The sequence below is a fragment of the Balaenoptera physalus genome, assembly GCF_965194825.1.
Source record: "Balaenoptera physalus genome assembly, chromosome: 5".
Classification (NCBI taxonomy): domain Eukaryota; kingdom Metazoa; phylum Chordata; class Mammalia; order Artiodactyla; family Balaenopteridae; genus Balaenoptera; species Balaenoptera physalus.
Window position 1 is genome coordinate 107,744,970 of NC_138884.1, and position 12,588 is coordinate 107,757,557.

Consider the following 12,588-nt stretch of genomic DNA (forward strand, 5'->3'; position numbering starts at 1 on the left):
AACATGTTGAACAGAAATTCTCAGCTGGGGACAGTTTTGACCCCAGGGGACATTTGGCAGTGTCTGGAGATATTGTTGATTGTCACCACTGGAGGCGGGTGCTCCTGGCACCTCCAGCGTAGAGGCCAGGGATGCTGCTACACATCTTAGAATGCTCAGGACAGACCCACAGAACAAAGAATCATCTGACCCCAAATGTCAATATGGCTGAGGTTGGGAAACCCTGATGTAGAGCAGAAAGGATAGGCGTGTCAATGTCACTGTGTCTCTTGGAAACCATGATACAGCATTTAAGCAATCCTCATGGCAAATTTTATGTTTTGTTTTTTTTTTAAATTATCTTCTCCAAAGGACTCTTCAGTTACCCAGTGTATTCGGCATGTCTTAAACTTGATCTACAACCACATGGAGGGACACATGAGGTCTGTGAAAAGGGTTGTCCTGCTTGCTCCTGGCTTCTGTTTGGATTAATCTTGACAAGAACGTGTGTGTGTGTGTGTGTGTGTGTGTGTGTGTGTGTGTGTGTGTGTGTGTTTACTATAGAGACTGTCTTGCAAAGAAAACTGAGGCATTCAGGCTGCCTGATTTTTCTAAGCATGTGATATAATGATGATGCTAAACGATTGCCTGGGTTCTCCTTGGCAGAACTAAACCAGACCCACGGACCCAGCACCAATCTCTTAGGGCCAGTCTTTGTCCCTTTTGCAGAACAAGGGAAGGTGGTGCAGTTTTAGCTTCTTAAAATTTGCCTGGTCTAGCCACACTAAATATCTTGGTCGTGCTTGAGCATGTCCTGATAGTGATGAACTTAGTTCCCAGCTGAAGTAGGAGGGAAAGGATATTTACCAGCATCCAAGGAAGAGGATTGAGGAAGGAAGCTTTTCCCTCATAGTGCAATGATCTATCTATGAAACAGTGTCTCAACGAAGTGGTGTTGAGAGGTGGGGAGTGAGGTGTGTGTGCTAATGACAGAGTATGGGGGTTGGAGGTGAGTAGGCAGGACTTCGAACCCCATGTGTATTAAGGCTTGACTCTGATCTCCTTGCTCAATGGCTCTGAGCCTTGCTTTTCTCATCTCTAATGGGGTAGGGGTAACAGTTAACTCATGATGAGCTGGAAAGCTATTTGGTAGAATCTTGAACCCTTGAATGCACAACCAGCTGCCTGTGGTCTTTGCAAGTTTAGGAGAGGGATTTACGGAGGGGACACTTCATCAACATCTCTTCAGCACTGCCAGGTCTTGGCCCCAAACGCCAGTGTAATTTTCTTGTAAGTCGAGCTAGACCACTCTGAGACTGGAGGGCTCCTTGTGCATGAACTAACAGGCAGCCCTAAGCAGCACTAGAAGGTTTCCCTTCTGCCCTTAACAACATGGGGTACCAGTTCTATTGCACCCCATCTATAGAGTTTTGGAGAGAATCTAGAGAGGGGAGGGATTAAAAAAAATTTCTTTTATTGGAGTATAGTTGATTTACAATTTTGTTTTAGTTTCAGATGCACAGCAAAGTGAATCAGTTATACACATACATATATCCACTGTTGTTTAGATTCTTTTCCCATATAGGCTATTACAGAGTATTGAGTAGAGTTCCTTGTGCTATACAGCAGGTTATTATTAGTTATCTGTTTTATATATAGTAGTATGTATATGTCAATTCCAATCTCCCAATTTATCCCTCCCCACCCTTACCCCCTGGTAACCATGTTTGTTTTCTACATCTGTAACTCTATTTCTGTTTTGTAGATAAGTTCATTTGTACTGTTTTTTTTAGATTCCACATATAAGCTATATCATATGATATTTGTCTTTGTCTGACTTACTTCACTCAGTATGACAGTCTCTAGGTCCATCCATGTTGCTGCAAATGGCATTATTTTGTTCTTTTTTATGGCTGAGTAATATTCCATTGTATACATGCACCATATCTTCTTTACCCATTCCTCTGTTGATGGACACTTAGGTTGTTTCCATGTCCTGGTTATTGTAAATAGTGCTGCAATGAACATTGGGGTGCATGTATCTTTTTGAATTATGGTTTTCTCTGGATATATGCCCAGGAGTCGGATTGCTGGATCACCTGGTAACTCTATTTTTAGTTTTTTAAGGAACCTCCATACTGTTCTCCATAGTGGTTGTACCAATTTCCATTCCCACCAGCAGTGAGGAGGGTTCCCTTCTCTCCACACCTTAGAGATGGAAGGTATTAAAGAGAGGATCCCTGTGCTGTTTAATTTCCACTTGTTCCCACCCTAATTCTTGACTCGCCATCAATTTTCTATCCTTCCTTGTACTGCTCTTTATGTGAGAATCCCCTTTCTGTGCATGGCGTCACCCAGTCTCCCTTGCTTCCTGGAGCTGTTGGGTTTGGCCGGGGGAGGATAGATAGGAGACTGGAGGGTGGAGGAGAGCATGGTCAGAGATCTACTGCCTTGGCTTCTTCTCCACTTCTGCCTGGTTCTAGCAGTGGCCAGACTCTTCTCCAGGTGTGCTTCCTGGAGGAGGGTCTTCTTCCGAGTCTTCCGCTCTCTGCTGCACTCAGCAACGAGTCTTGCCTCCTCTGCCCTTCAGACCTCGGGGTCGTGATGGTTCTTGCCGTTGCTAGTGCTTGGATACCTCAACACCTCTGCTTGGTTCTTTTAACCTTGCCTGCACTTCTGAATCCAGTTATTCCACTGAACTCTCCATAGGGAAATCCTTTTGAGTGTGCCCTGCTGCTCCCTTCTTGGACCCTGAGTGACATGTTCCCAGGAGAGAAGAACCCATTTAGACTGTGGTATGTGGCCTCAACTTTGACCTCATCCCTTGTCATTCTTAAGCAACATCCCAGGATTGGGCGTCCTGACATGTTCACACTATGCTCCTCCTTCTAGGGGGAAAGAGAGGTGGAGAGGCACTGTTTTTCCTGAGAATGAAATAAGGTACAAAGCTAAAAGGACCCAGCATGGTACTGGTTACTAAGAAGACACAGAGTAAATGACAGCTGCTGGTATCATTAGGCATCGATTGATGATCTTTCAAGAAACAAGAAGGAAAACATGAGGACAGTGATACAGTCAGTCGATAAGCTAGGATAGCATTTCAATCCCCAATTTCAGTGCTGTTATTATGTTGGCCAAGAAACGAATTGGATTTACTGGCCATTTTTTAATTCTACAAAGAGACTAATCTCCAAGGATGCTTTCTCCCCTCTTTTTATAGTTATCAAAGATAACTGCATAGATTATTGTACATCTTAGGCTATTGATGTCAAAAATCTGAAGGTTGGAGGGGGAGAAGAAGATTTCAATTGAGGATAATACATTCTTTCATTAAAAGTGTTGACTGGGAGCTAGCATTAAGACAGCCTGTAGCAAGAGATCATCACAGATGCCAGGTTCATAGAATATACAATATTTAGTCGTCTGACAAAATATTATAAAAAATTAAATTATCTCAGAGAAAAATCATTCTGGCAACAGATTTATTTTGCATAATGCAGACAAAATAAATGTGGTTTTGATTTTATATGAAATCAACCCACAAGGGCCACCTGTTGCTTTTGACTGACCATCAACAATCTCTCTTTTTCTAGACCTGGCACCTTTATTTTCCATATGATTTAGATGGGACTGATTCTGTTTTTAGCTCTGGGGATGGGCATATGACATGGCCCGGCCAATGGGAACATCACATCCCCTTAGATGATCATTGATTACGGGGCATACTCATGACTCAAGCCGGACCAAGCAGAACGAAAGGGCTGTCATCCCCAGGTCTTTTGCTAGGACTATTGAGAAAAAGAAGTATACGTATTTTTCCTGCTGAGGCTGCAAAATGCAAACCTGGAGCTGTTGGTGGCTGTCTTTGCCACAATGGCAGGTGCCTGCCTGAAAGTGAAGTCTGCACTGGGGAGAGGTGATCTGTGAGATGGGGAGAGATGAAATCCTGATGATAATGAATGAGAACCCAGATATGGCTCTGGAATTTTATGTGACTTCAGTGAATTCCCTCTTCTTGAGCCAGTTTGAGTTGGATTCTGTCAGTTGTAATCTCAAGAGTCTAGATTAATGCACAGGACGATAATAGGGCTTTTCTGTTGTGATCTCTTTCTCTCCACATGCAAAAATTGTATTTGAAAAGAACTTGTCACTGATTAATTCATCCCATTTTTTATTGAGCACATATTATGGCAGGCATTGTGTCCAGTCCTGGAATGTAAATACGATAGGACAAAACCTCCATCAGATAGACAGATGTAGAAATAGACATCATATAGGACCAGCTATATGGTGATGGCACTGCTGTGAAATGAGTGTGAAATAGGACAAGGACCTAGCATGATGATTAAAAAAGTAGACTCTGGAGCCAGACTGCCTAGGCCTACTGTGCCACTTACTATTTCTTGTGCCACTTATACATTTCTTAACCTCTCTGTCTCTCTGTTTTCTCATCTGTAAAATGGGGAGAATAATTGTTGTGAAGACTGAGTGAGATGATACACGTGAAACACTTGAAATAGTGCTCAGTAAGTGTTCACTATTGCTACCGTGACTATGCACTAGTTCCCAGATGGTAAGGAAGACACATGAGGTCACCTGTGATTCCCCTTGTGCACAGGGGAAGAGGAATAGGAAGATTAGAGAAAAGGAAGTAACTTTTGAGCTGAGCTTTGAAAGGTGACCTGGCCAGGCAGAGAAGGACAGCAATGACATTATGAGCAAATGAAACTGTGTGCAAAGGTCCTGAGGCATGTAAGAGCAAGGCATCCTGGGACTGCATTTATCTGCATTTTCTTCGATTATAGGTTGCATGTGGGTGACTTTTGGAAATGTGACTATAAAAGTCAGCAGAGGCTAGATCCCAAAGGGCCTAATGTGCCTAGCTAAAGGCTGCTTGCATTAATATTAGGTAGGATAACATCTTTTGTAAATGACTGAATACCCACCTCAAAAGGGCTTAAGTGAAAATAGCATTTAATGGCAGCCATAACTGAAAAGTCCAAAGGAAGAGCTGGCTATTATAGATATGTCTAGATCAGGATCCAAGTGATGACTCCGAGTGCTATTTTTCTCCCTTTATCTCTGTTTTTCGACTTCATCTGTGTGTGGTTCTATTCTCATATGGTATTATGCTTTGTTATCATAAGATGTGTTAGAGTTTTACAGGCTCAAGTCCACTGGGAAAGAATGAGATTCTCTTTTACAGACCTACCAGCAAAGTCTCACGGTTCTGTTTGAGTCACCTGAATGAATTATTTTAGGGAGCAGAATGCTATGTCTGATTGATCAGGCCTGAAATTTACAAACTGCAAGAGTCAATTCTACTTAGAAGCTTAAAGACTTAGCATGTAAAGGATGGTGGTCCTTCAGGAGGAAATTGGGTATGAATACCAAAAAAAGGATATACATATCAGGTAGCAAAACCCAAATAAGTTCAAGACACATTTTATATTGTAGAGATTGGAGGGACATTGCTGGCTTCTAAGCTGTGGAGTGACATGACCATATGTGTAATTTAGAAGGATAGATCTAACCTAACGCGGAGAATGGATTGGAGGGTTGTGGCCATAGGAAAAGGCTCAGTTAAAAAGTTTTTACTAGCCTGGAGAAGAGATGATGAGTATATGAATGAAACTTTGGCATTAGGAATGGAAAGCTGCAATGACTCAGAAATGTACACACAGGAGCTAGAACCATAAACATTTACATTGAACAAAATTCACTGGGGAAGGGAAGGAAGACATATAGAATATCTCTTCGGTTTTGGCTTTGGTGACATGGTGAGTAGTGATGCCATTCACTGAAAGTGGAACTACAGAAGGAGAGAGAGAGGAAGGTATAAAACAACAAATAGCTAATATCTAAAATGTATTTATGTCCATGATCTTTTTCACTGAGTGGCAGAGAAAAAGTATACTTAAAGTTTGTGCAATCTTTTTTTTTCCACTACAAACAACATCATTCACAATGATGAATGACCTGAGGATGCCCTTTTGCACACACAGATACAAGGAAATACACAGGTTCTATAAATGTGTAACATAGGTACAAGCATGTTCACGTACACACAGTTTTGTATTAGTCTCACTTTGGTTAGTTTTGTCCTTTTCTTCTCAACTGCTTTTTTTTAAAAAAAAAATATTTTTTAACATCTTTATTGGAGTAAAATTGCTTTACAATGGTGTGTTAGTTTCTGCTTTATAACAAAGTGAATCAGCTATACATATACATATATCCCCATAGCTCCTCCCTCTTGCGTCTCCCTCCCATCCTCACTATCCCACCCCTCTAGGTGGTCACAAAGCACCAAGCTGATCTCCCTGTGCTATGCAGCTGCTTCCCACTAGCTATCTATTTTACGTTTGGTAGTGTATATATGTCCATGCCACGCTCTCACTTCATCCCAGATTACTCTTCCCCTCCTCGGTGTCCTCAAGTCCATTCTCTATGTCTGCGTCTTTATTCCTGTCCTGCCACTAGGTTCTTCAGAACCACTTTTTATTTTTATTTTTTGATTCCATATATATGTGTTAGCATATGGTATTTGTTTTTCTCTTTCTGACTTACTTCACTCTGTATGACAGTCTCTAGGTCCATCCACCACACTACAAATAACTCAATTTCGTTTTTTTTATGGCTGAGTAATATTCCATTGGATATATGAGCCATTTCTTCTTTATCCATTCATCTCTCAATGGACACTTAGGTTGCTTCCATGTCCTGGCTATTGTAAATAGAGCTACAATGAACATTGTGGTACATGACTCTTTTTGAATTATGGTTTTCTCAGGGTATATGCCCAGTAGTGGGATTGCTGGGTCATGTGGTAGTTCTATTTTTAGTTTTTTAAGGAACCTCCATACTGTTCTCCATAGTGGCTGTATCAATTTACATTCCCACCAAGAGTGAAAGAGGGTTCCCTTTTCTCCACACCCTCTCCAGCATTTACTGTTTGTAGATTTTTTGATGATGGCCATTCTGACTGGAGTGAGGTGATACCTCATTGTAGTTTTGATTTGCATTTCTCTAATGATTAGTGATGTTGAGCATCCTTTCATGTGTCTGTTGGCCATCTGTATATCTTCTTTGGAGAAATGTCTATTTAGGTCTTCTGCCCATATTTGGATTGGGCTGTTTTTTTTTTTTTGATATTGAGCTGCATGAGCTGTGTGTATATTTTGGAGATTAATCCTTTGTCAGTTGAATCATTTGCAAATATTTTCTCCCATTGTGAGGGTTGTCTTTTCGTCTTGTTTATGGTTTCTTTTGCTGTGCAAAAGCTTTTAAGTTTCATTAGGGCCCATTTGTTTATTTTTGGGTTTTTTTTCCATTTCTCTAGGAGGTGAGCCAAAAAGGATCTTGCTGTGATTTATGTCATGGAGTGTTCTGCCTATGTTTTCCTCTAAGAGTTTTATAGTGTCTGGCCTTACATGTAGGTCTTTAATCCATTTTGAGTTTATTTTTGTGTATGGTGTTAGGGAGTTTTCTAATTTCATTTTTTTACATGTAGCTCTCCAGTTTTCCCAGCATCACTTATTGAAGAGGCTGTCTTTTCTCCATTGTATATTCTTGCCTCCTTTATCAAGATAAGGTGACCATATGTGTGTGGGTTTATCTCTGGGCTTTCTTTCCTGTTCCATTGATCTATATTTCTGTTTTTGTGCCAGTACCATACTGTCTTGATAACTGTAGCTTTGTAGTATAGTCTGAAGTCAGGGACCCTGATTCCTCCAGCTCCGTTTTTCTTTCTCAAGATTGCTTTGGCTATTCGTGGTCTTTTGTGTTTCCATAAAAATTGTGAATTTTCTTGTTCTAGTTCTGTGAAAAATGCCATTGGTAGCTTGATAGGGATTGCATTGAATCTGTAGATTGCTTTGGGTAGTATAGTCATTTTCACAATGTTGATTCTTCCAATCCAAGAACATGGTATATCTCTCCATCAGTTTGTATCATCTATAATTTCTTTCATCAGTGTCTTATAGTTTTCTGCATACAGGTCTTTTGTCTCCTTAGGTAGGTTTATTCCTAGGTATTTTATTCTTTTTGTTGCAATAATAAATGGGAGTGTTTCCATAATTTCTCTTTCAGATTTTTCAACATTAGTGTATAGGAATGCAAGAGATTTCTGTGCATTAGTTTTGTATCCTGCTACTTTACCAAATTCATTGATTAGCTCTAGTAGTTTTCTGGTAGCATCTTTAGGATTCTCTATGTATAATATCATGTCATCTACAAACAGTGACAGTTTTACTTCTTCTTTTCTGATTTGGATTCTTTTATATCTTTTTATTCTCTGATTGCTGTAGCTAAAACCCAAAACTATGCTGAATAATAGTGGCAAGAGTGGACATCCTTGTCTTGTTCCTGATCTTAGAGGAAATGGTTTCATTATTTAACCATTGAGAATGATGTTGGCTGTCGGTTTGTCATATATGGCCTTTATTATGTTGAGATAAGTTCCCTCTATGCCTACTTTCTGTAGGGTTTTTATCATAAATGGGTGTTGAATTTTGTCAAAAGCTTTTTGTGCATCTGTTGAGATGATCATATGGTTCTTCCCCTTCAATTTGTTAATATGGTGTATTACATTGATTGATTTGCATATATTGAAGAATCCTTGCATTCCTAGGATAAACCCCACTTGGTGATGGTGTATGATCCTTTTAATGTGCTGTTGGATTCTGTTTGCTAGTATTTTGTTGAGAATTTCTGTATCTAAGTTCATCAGTGATATTGGCTTGTAGTTTTCTTTTTTGTGGCATCTTTGTCTGGTTTTGATATCAGGGTGATGGTGGCCTCGTAGAATGAGTTTGGGAGTGTTCCTCCCTCTGCTATATTTTGGAAGAGTTTGAGAAGGACTGGTGTTAGCTCTTCTCTAAATGTTTGATAGTATTCTCCTGTGAAGCCATCTGGTTCTGGACTTTTTTTGTTGGAAGATTTTTAATCACAGTTTCAATTTCAGTGCTTGTGATTGGTCTGTTCATATTTTCTGTTTCTTCCTGGTTCAGTCTAAGAAGGTTGTGCTTTTTAAAGAATTTGTCCATTTCTTCCAGGTTGTCCATTTTATTGGCATAGAGTTGCTTGTAGTAATCTCTCATGATCCTTTGTATTTCTAAAGTTTCAGTTGTTACTTCTCCTTTTTCATGTCTAATTATATCGATTTGAGTCTTCTCCCTTTTTTTCTTGATGAGTCTGGCTAATGGTTTATCAATTTTGTTTTTCTTCTCAAAGAATCAGCTTTTAGTTTTATTGATCTTTGTTATTTTTTCCTTCATTTCTTTTTCATTTATTTCTGATCTGATCTTTATGATTTCTTTCCTTCTGCTAACTGGGTGTTTTTTGTTCTCATGTGCTTTTGACTAATGTGTTCTTTCTGTATTTTATCAATCTTTGTAAGTGGCTTTAAATCCTTCTGGATCTGAAAACACGTTTTGTAATGAAATGCATTTAAGAGATAAGTAAGTAAACAACGTCCAAAAATGAATGCATTAAAGGTTCATGATCGGAAGAAAATTTAAATTACATAATACTCTTATGGGTTTTGACTGTCTGTAATGACGTCTCCATTTTCAGTTTCTCCAGCAAATCCCATAGTCTTCAAAGGGCCCATATTTTGTTGTTCCCCACATTGGCTTCTTCCATTGGGTGTTTTTAAAAATACTTTATAGTTTGGAATTCCAGGTTCAGATGCTATTTAGAGGTAGGTGACTATCTCAAACACCTCTTCTCTCTGTTCTTTGTCTAATCTTTATTGCCCTTGGTCTCCCAGACACATGTCCTGACTCAGAAGGAGAGAAAAAAATGGATAATGCATGGTAGGCAGAGGAAGATGATGAAAGCAAGATAGATCTGCAAGATGGGAGAAGGAAGTATTGGCCTTATGTACAGCTGCTTGATCATTGTAAATTTCACCCTTGATAATAGTAGCACCCAGCTTTGGAACACACAGGGGTTTCACACTTTCTCATGAATAAAGTCCCCAATCCTCAGGTAGATATTTGAGACTTTTGAAATATGGCCTATGGATTCTTCTTTTTGGTCTCTGCTCTCACTTTCATGCTTTGTCCCCATTGTTCCCTCTGTTGGAAGTGCCCTTCTTCCATTTTGGCCCCTCCACTTCTTATCTGTCACTGCAGGCCAAGGGGGCAGAGATTTCCCTAGTTGTTTTCTCTTACATCCCAGTTTTGGAGTTAACATGTTCCCTTCAGCATTCCTTCTAAACTATTTTGTCTTTATCTCCAGTTTAGCACTTAGCATATTTCAGCATGTTTATTTCCAGAATTCTAGGTATTTTGTGTGTGTGCATGTCATTTCCTTTCTTATGTCCTTAGAAATTTGATGGCAGGGGCTGCTCTATATTCATCTTGGTGTTGCTCTGCCTTCACAGAACCCAGTGTGATGATTCACACATAGGAGGCATTAAATTATATTTATTAAATGAAAGAGCAAAGAGAGGAATACATGGAAGGAGGGTCAGATGATGCCAAAAAGGAGGGAGCAAGAGAACACCATTATTATCAGCCAAGGGAGTGTAGGTGAGAGTATCATGGGTGAGATTAACTGAGGAATTGCAGTTCAGTGGCAAACAAGATGTTGACACTAAGAGAAAGTGGAACTAAGGTATGTGTGAAACTTTGAAGAGACAGCTATTTGCTCAGATATTTGGTCACACCCTCTTCTCCTCCTGTTCACTCCTCCATCAACTTATTCATAAATCAATGGTCATATGCTTTGCTTTATTTGAATTTAATACTTGGGAAATCCATGAGAAATAATGTCTTACTATAATGTAAAGTAGTGTCTTTATCTGTGAGAAAGCTAAGAGGACAAATATATGTCCTGGGAAACCATCACAATAAAGAATTTAGGAGAATGATCTACTGACTGGTCTCTGTAACTTGTTTCTCTTCATTTCCATTACCCCTCCCAGGGTATCTCTAGATTTTTCACCCATTCCTCATTGCAAATACCAATGGTGTTTGAGGATGAGATGGGGAGAATGCAGCTTCTGAATTCCCTGTTTTATTTGCATACCTCCCACCTACTTAATAATATACACTTAGCACACATAATGTCCTTCCATGTGTAAAATCTTCTCTGTCCCCCACCCCCAGGAACAGATGCCTCCAGCATCCAGTCAATTTATTTGCCATGGTGCTCATCACACTGAACTGTGAGAGTGTGCTCATCACACATTAGCCTGTATGAAGGTACAGATATTGTTTTAAATTATTAAATCTGACCCAGCATCAGAGTGTCTGGCTCATATGGGCTCATTAAAGAGTTGTTGAGTGAATATATACAAGCATGAAGGAATGAAAAATACAGTAAAATAATCACTTCTCTTTAGCTTGCTTGAAATTACTTGGCTTCTCTTACCTTTGGGTTTTTACTTTTTGAGAATTGTCAAGGACTTTGGGATGTTATGACTCTCTTAAGTAACAGGCAAAAATGTAATTTTATGAAGATTTAATGATATAATATCATTGCCAGCTGGTTTTAGCACTCAGGGAATTTAATAGAAAATTTATAACATTGTCTTTAATTTGTTTAAATATTTATGAACATCGTTTTTGAGAAAACATATCTGGGGTTATTGTTTTATAGAATTCAATTTGGTGTGGTTTCAATGGTTTGGTGGTTCAACCTGTTTTAATAAATTCTGCTAGAACTGTCTGTAAATTCTCTGGAATCTGAGTGGGTGTCTTTTTGTATCTCATTTCTGCTTGTCCCACCTTCCAGGGCCCCAGATTAAATCAATGTGTCTGTCACAAGGATCTTGGGACATTCAGACCAGAAGTCCTCATCAGAACTCGTCATCTTCTGATATGGAATCTAGATAATCTGTGTCAACATATAGGAGAAATCCAGAGAACAAGCTGTCTGCCCAACCTGGGTCTGAGAAGAGGCCATTCTGGTCAGTGAAGAAGATCTCCAGCCAGACTTCATCTTCTGGCTGCAGATAGATGACTGTGGACCCTGAAGCCACGTCATGGTTTCCTGTGTTGGCGTCAAAGGTCTTTATCCGGTACTGCCCATTGTGTACCAGCCCAATTGCCAGATGCTTATTTGCCAATGTGATATCATAAGAAAAGTAATAGATCCCTGGGAAAGCACAGATGAACTTCCCTGTTGCAGGGTTGTAGTGCTCTCCCTCATTGAAGAGGACCTTGTTAAATATAATTGGTAACCTTTCTTCTGGGTAGCTGGTTGTGATGCCAACAGAAAAGGCAGATTTGAGCACGATGCTTCCACATCTACAAACACCAGGCAGCCCTGGGTCCCCTTGCTCTCCTCTGTCTCCCTTTGGTCCAGGAGGCCCAACAGGACCTACTTCTCCTTTCTCTCCCTCAGGTCCCATGGGTCCTTTCTTCCCAGTCTCTCCTTGGTCCCCTTTCTCTCCAGCAAGGCCCAGTGGTCCAGTCTTACCTCTCAAACCTTCAAAAAGAGTTTATAGTTTAATTAACAGTTTCTGTAAATATAGAGTCACAAACAACATGCCCACATACCCTAAATATTTTTTCTCAGTCAACTTTCAACAGTATACTACTACATAATTAATATTTAAATAAATCACTAATGCACTAAAATGGAAATAGAAAAATTTCA

At 39.8% G+C, this 12,588-nt stretch overlaps 2 protein-coding genes across 11 annotated transcripts in view; both read right to left on the minus strand.

Annotated features, from left to right (window-relative positions):
- CC2D2A (coiled-coil and C2 domain containing 2A) overlaps window positions 1-12,588 on the minus strand; it is a 275,853-nt gene that overhangs the window by 176,558 nt on the left and 86,707 nt on the right. The window lies entirely within an intron of this gene.
- The window catches only part of C1QTNF7 (C1q and TNF related 7), a 130,492-nt gene continuing 129,337 nt past the window's right edge, over window positions 11,434-12,588 (minus strand). For all 7 annotated transcript variants that reach the window (XM_082462021.1, XM_082462020.1, XM_082462016.1 and 4 more), the window contains one exon: window positions 11,434-12,417. In XM_082462021.1, coding sequence (XP_082318147.1) covers window positions 11,786-12,417 — 632 coding nt within the window. In that variant the 3' untranslated portion in view covers window positions 11,434-11,785. The remainder of the gene's footprint in view (window positions 12,418-12,588) is intronic.